Here is a 6,417-nt window from a genome sequence, read left to right as displayed (position 1 = left end):
AACAGGGTTCAGTTGGCAGTTAGGAAGGCAAATGACATATTTGTGTTAGTTTGAGAGGGTTAGAATAGAAGAGCAGGGATGTACTGCTCAGGCTGTATAAAGCATTCGGAATATTGTGAGCGGTTTTCAGTCCCATATCTAAGGAAGGATTTTATTTATTTCAAATATATACTTTGTTCAAAAAAAGTATACGTATGTCCATCCATAGTTGCTTAAGCATTTCGTTTCTGCGCAATAGAATAGGAAGGAGATAAAACAAACATTGCAGTTGAACTCTATGCACTGAACAAACCGAAGGCATCTCTTAATTGTGTGCGGTTATATTTACATATATTTGAGGTATCCTAAGGTTCCGATAACTGAAAGGACCCCCATTTACCTTCGGCAGAAAGACATTAGACGGTGATCTTTCCCCACTGTGCCTTGGCAGCTGCTGCCCCAAGCTTTGTTATGTTCCCCAGCACATAGTCCTGGACCTTGGAGTGTGCCAGTCTGCAAAATTCGTTCGGGGTTAACTCCTTGCTCTGGATGACCAACAAGTTTCGGGCAGACCCAAAGAGCGTCTCTCACTGAGTTGATGGTCCTCAAGACACGGTCGATGTTTCCCCGGTGTGTCCCAAGGAGCAGATCATAGAGCACAGAGTCCTATATCATAGAGCTGCTCGGGACGAACCTTGACAAAAACCGACTGCATTTCTCTCCAGGCTTCCTTTGCAAAGGCACATTCCAGAAGGAGATATGCGACAGTCTCTATTCAGCCCAGAGCCGCTTTGAGGGCAGCATGCGCTGGTGCACGCAGTCCAGTCATAGAAGAAGGATCTCGCAGGTAGTGCCCTTCGCACCACCAGCCCAGGTGATGTCTTGGTGCTTGTTGGAATGTTCTGGTGATGAGGCATTCTGCCAAATGACTTGGACAGTCTGCTCAGGGAACCACACGACAGAATCCACTCTTTCCTTTTCTTGCAGGGCCTCGAGGATGCTTTGTGCTGACCACTTCCTGATGGACTTGTGGTCAAAGGTGTATGACAGAAACATACAGATTCTCTCATTCCACATGGCAAGAGAGTAATGGCTGACAGAGTCTGTCACTCAAAGCCCATCTCCTCCCCAAACCCCAGTTCATCCAGTCAGTTCCCAGCTCCCTCCATCCGGAACACGTGTCCTTCAGGTATGGAACACATCAACAATCAGCTTTGTGGTGTGGGAGAAAGCAGCGAGATAATGGTTTTTCCCACGTCTGTCCCTGTCCTTCCCTCCAGCCCCACCGGACCCAGACTTTGAATACACACAGGCATAAAACTGCAGGTTCAAACACGGAGCAGTCACGACACATTCTTAGAACACAGATGAATGCAAGATTTTTGCACAAATGAACAGAAGGTTATTCCTCAAGAGAACACAAACTTTTTGCATAAATGATCGCAAGTTTAGTAAACAAATGAACACAAAGTTCTTGCATAATTGGGCGCAAGATTTTTTGCACAAATTTAATGAAACTAAAATGAACAAGTGCAGTCAACAAGCTTAATGAGTTTGGGATTTATACAAATCATGATAAGTCCATTATACAATTCCAACACACTGTGTTTACAATTCAATAATTATACAAATGGATACGTTTTTTCAAAATTAACAGAAGTATATGATGGAATTGAACATAAGATTATTAAACAAATGTTCTTCATTCTGAGGAATATGTCAAGCGATATTAGAAGACTGTTCTACTTTTTCATCAATAGTTCAACGATAATCACTGCTGGGAAATAGCTGCTTGACACACATTGTGTTAAAGATGTTTACACTCAAGGCAGTGTCAATTACAGCAGGCACACACCACCAACAGCATTTCTGAAGAAGGGTCCAGACCTGAAACGTCAGCTTTCCTGCTCTTCTGATGCTGCCTGGCCTGCTGTGTTCATCCAGCTGTCCACCTTGTTATCTCAGACTCCAGCATCGGCAGTTCCTACTATCTCTGAGCAATCTCCCTCTGCTGGACTCTGTGAATATTAGTCCTTCACACACAGACAGTCACAGCGTGATTCCCCTCTGCTGGGGACTGTAAATATTACAGATACACATACACGCGCAGATAGTCACAGCATGATCCCTCCCCCTGCTGGGGACTGTAAATGTTACAGACAGACAAGCACACGCACACACACACAGCATGATCCCTCTCTGCTGGGAGCTGTCAATTTTGGCAGACGACACACCTATCACTAGCCTTGGTATATGTTATGTGTTCTAACCTCGTGTTTGAACCTGACTGCTGGGAGTTCAGATATCCTTGAAGAAAACACAGCTTTATTACAGTTAAGTAGGATTAACTTATCCAAAGCTGAATAAATCTTTCATGAAGATAATAAAAGGCTAACATACTTTCAGAATCAAATTACATTGTAGGGCATTTACTGCCTGTCCCTAGTTCCTCTTGAGAAAGTCGTGATGAGTTGCCATCATGAACTGTTGCAGTCCATGTGGTGTAGGTTGACCCACAACGCCCTTGGGGGGCAATTCCAGGATTTTGACGCAGCAATACTGGCTTATCGTGTTTGACCGCATCCAACTTCCCCGTGCTTTTCTTAAACCACCAACACTGAGACTTCATAAAACAAAACAGAAATCACTGGAAAGTCTCAGCAGGCCCATCAGCCTCAATGAAATTAGTGCTAACGTTTCAAGTCCGCTGACCCTTCTGCAGAACTGATGGTAGTTGGGAGAAACTTGTTTTGTATGCAGAATGTAAGGTGGGGGAGGGGTTAAGGAGTAAACGTTATGTGAAGACAGCGCCCAAAGAGAGAAAACATTTGTACAGACAAAGGAGTCGATAACAGTTGGCCTCGGAAAATGAATGGCTGCTAATGGGGATGGTGAGTGGCTAACAATGGGTGGTGTATAATGGTGAGGCCTTAGCATAACCAAAGGGAGTTGATGGCCTAGTGGTATTATCGCTGGCCTGTTAATTGAGGGACCCAGGTATATTGTTCTGGGGACCTGGTTTTGAATCCCATCACAGCAGATAGTGGAACTTGAATTCAGTTAAGAGTTTAATGATGACCATGAACCCATCTGGTTCATGAATGTCCTTTAGGGAAGGAAACTGCTATCCTTCCCTGGTCTTGACTACATGTGACTCCAGGCCCACAACAACATGGTTGACTCTTAATTGCTCTCTGAAATGGGCAATAAATGCTGTCTAACCAGTAATGCCCTTGATTGAACGTTCTTAAAGACATCATAACAAGACCTGTTGTGTGGTAGTTGAGGTAAGGACATGGGAGCAGGTAGATCAAGCCCTACGACTGTTGAACTCAAGACTGAGTCCAGAAAGCTGTACAGTCCCCAAGCAGGAAAATGAGGTGCAGTTCTTCCAGATTGCTCTGAGCTTCGCAAGGGCACTGCAGCAAGCCTGAGACAAATATGTTGACCAGGGAGCAAGGTAGTGTATTGAAGTGTCAGGCAACTGGGAGCGCAGGTCTTTTTTGCAAACAGAAAGTAGGCGTTCTGTGAAGGACTCTACCAGTCAACTCTTTGTTTCCCCAGTATAGACAAGACCACATTCTGAGCAGAGAATGCAGTAGAATAGATTGAGTGGAGTACAGTTAAAGCACTGCTTCACTGGAAGGTGTGTTTGGGCCCATGGATACTGAGAAGGGAGCAAATAAACAGACAAGTGTTACACCTTCTGCTGTTGCAAGGGAAGGTGCCATGGGGGGGGGGGGGGGGGGGGGGGGAGCGGCAGGAGGGTGGTAGGTAGGGTGTTAGGAGTGAAGGAGGAGTGTACCAGGTTATCCCAAAGGGAACAGTCCTTGCAGAAGTTTGACAAAGGAGGGGAGGGGAATATGTGTCTGGTGGTGGCATCTCCCTGGAGGTCACAGAAAAAATGCAAATGATCCTCTGCATGTGGATGCTGGTGGGATGGTGGGTGAGAAGAAGGGGAAAACTATTGCTGTTGTGGGAGGGAAGAGAGGGGTTGAAGGAAGAAGTGCAGGAGATAAATCGGACCCGGTTGGGAGCCCTGTCGACAATCCTTGGTTGAGGGAGAAGGTGGGCATTTCAGAGATTCTCATGCCGAAGTTGGCATCATCAGAATAGATGCGACAGAGACGGAGAAACTGGGAAAATGGAATAGAATCTTTACAGTAAATAGGGTATGATGTAATCAAGGATATGTCATTGATGAATATCTATTGAAATGGGAATGTTTTAAAGGATATAATCTGCCATGTATTTATTTCAAGGGAGAAGAAACAGACAAAATGTTTTAGAATGGAAGTGAATTGCTCACTCGTGGTAAACGTCTGCAATGGTTCACCAAATGCACAGTGACTGGATGCTGGACTGTGAGACTATAACTAGACTCACATCCAGGACCACCCAGATCATGTTCTGAGGACCCACCTTTGAATCTCATCATGGCAAATGATGAAATTTGGAATGAAATAATGTCCTTTAGGGAAGGAAATGTGCCGTCCTTACCTGGACTGATTTACATGTGGTTCCGGATTCAAAGTAATATAGTTTACTCCTAAATGCCCTCTTAGCAATAAGGGTTGGGCAATAAATGTTGGCTTTGCATCCCAAGAATGATTATTGTGCATATTGTGCATTTTAGGCTCTTGTCAGCTAAAGCCAGCAGAATGGAACCTGGTCTTCAGGGGGATGAATGATTTCAATCTGCCATTCTGAATGTTTGTGAAGGCTGTTTGAAAAGATATGGACTCACCTTTAAAGGAAAGATGTTGTTTCACTACTTCATCAGCAGTACCTGTCTGCACCATCACCGAGAACCCAAGAACTAAGAATACGACAGTTCTTATCCTCCACTGATTTTCTGCTGCACTGTGAACTACCTGGAGGATGAGATATGATAATACAGACAATCTTGCAGTTAATAATTGCAAAAACCACAACACAGCAAGTCACATTCACGCCGCACAAATGCCAGGCTATGACCATCACCAATAAGACACAATCTATCCACCGCCCTTTGACATTCAATGGTGTCACCATCACTGAATCCCCCAATATCAACATCCTGGGGGTTACCATTGATCAAAAACTCAACTGGACTCACCACATTAATACAGTGGCTACAAGTGCAGGCCAGAAGCTGGGAATACTGTGGCAATTAACTCACCTCCTGACTCCTCAAAGCCTGTCCACCATCTACAAAACACAAGTCAGGAGTGTGATGGAATACTCCCCACTTGCCTGGATAAGTGTAGCCCCAACAACACTCAAGAAGCTTGACACCATCCAGGACAAAGCAGCCCGCTTGATTGGCACTACATCCACAAGCATTCACTCCCTCCATCACCGACGCTCAGTAGCAGCAGTGTGTACTATCTACAAAATACACTGCAGAAATTCACCAAAGATCCTCAGATATCACCTTCCAAACCCACGGCTGCTTCCATCGAGAAGGACAAGGGCAGCAAATACATGGGAACACTACCACCTTCAAGTTCCCCTCCAAGTCACTCACCATCCTGACTTGGAAATATATCACCGTTCCTTCACGGTTGCTGGGTCAAAATCCTGGAATTCCCTCCCAAATCGCATGGTGGGTCAACCCACAGCAGGAGGACTGCAGCGGTTCAAAAACTCAGCTCACCACCACCTTCTCAATGGCAACTAGGGATGGGCATGAAATGCTAGCCAGCCAGCGATGCCCACATCCCGCAAATGAATAAAAAAAAGGACAGAATCTGTGGTGCAGACATGACAGAGTCATTTCACTTATGATTCAAACAGTAATGCATACACTCAGACAGACACAATAACAAACTCACATCAACACACTTTGAAACACTCTGACGTGCACACATACACAGATACACACATTCACACACAAAGTCACACATGCACAGTAAAACATGCAGACTCACACAGCCAGACATACATATGCATTCAGATACACAGAAACATACACACACATGAGTACACACACACACACTCGCACACACAGTGACACATGTGCAGACACACATTTACACACACAATCTCATGCACACATAGATATGCACACTCACAGACAGTAACATATGTGGACTCACACAGACACACAAATATGTGCTTAAACAACCAGATAGAGACACACTCACCACACTCTCACTGTCATACAGACACACACAGACAATATTCACACTAACTTACACAATCACAGACATACATACTCATACACACAGTAACGTGCACAAACACACCCAAGCACTCATACACACAAACAGACACAATCTACACTAATACAATATTGATCGTGTGCTATAACTGATATTTGGGCCCTCAGCAGCATTTAACTGCTGGATAGTCTTCAGCAATACAAGGGCTACTATGTGGGACGGCTGGTACTTTGATACTCAGCAGTGTGCAACATGTGTGTTGTCCACAGTAATACAAGATCTACAGTGTGAA

At 44.8% G+C, this 6,417-nt stretch overlaps 1 protein-coding gene across 1 annotated transcript in view; it reads left to right on the top strand.

Annotated features, from left to right (window-relative positions):
* Positions 1-4,670, top strand: part of LOC125488018 — a 51,236-nt gene extending 46,566 nt beyond the window's left edge. The window contains exon 11 of the mRNA XM_048620766.1: positions 4,616-4,670. Coding sequence (XP_048476723.1) covers positions 4,616-4,670 — 55 coding nt within the window. The remainder of the gene's footprint in view (positions 1-4,615) is intronic.
* The last annotated feature ends 1,747 nt before the right edge of the window (positions 4,671-6,417 follow it).

Source organism: Rhincodon typus, chromosome 48 (assembly GCF_021869965.1).
Source record: "Rhincodon typus isolate 14 chromosome 48, sRhiTyp1.1, whole genome shotgun sequence".
Classification (NCBI taxonomy): Eukaryota; Metazoa; Chordata; class Chondrichthyes; order Orectolobiformes; family Rhincodontidae; genus Rhincodon; species Rhincodon typus.
Note: the sequence above shows the minus strand (reverse complement) of the source record. Positions and strands in the feature narration are given on the sequence as shown.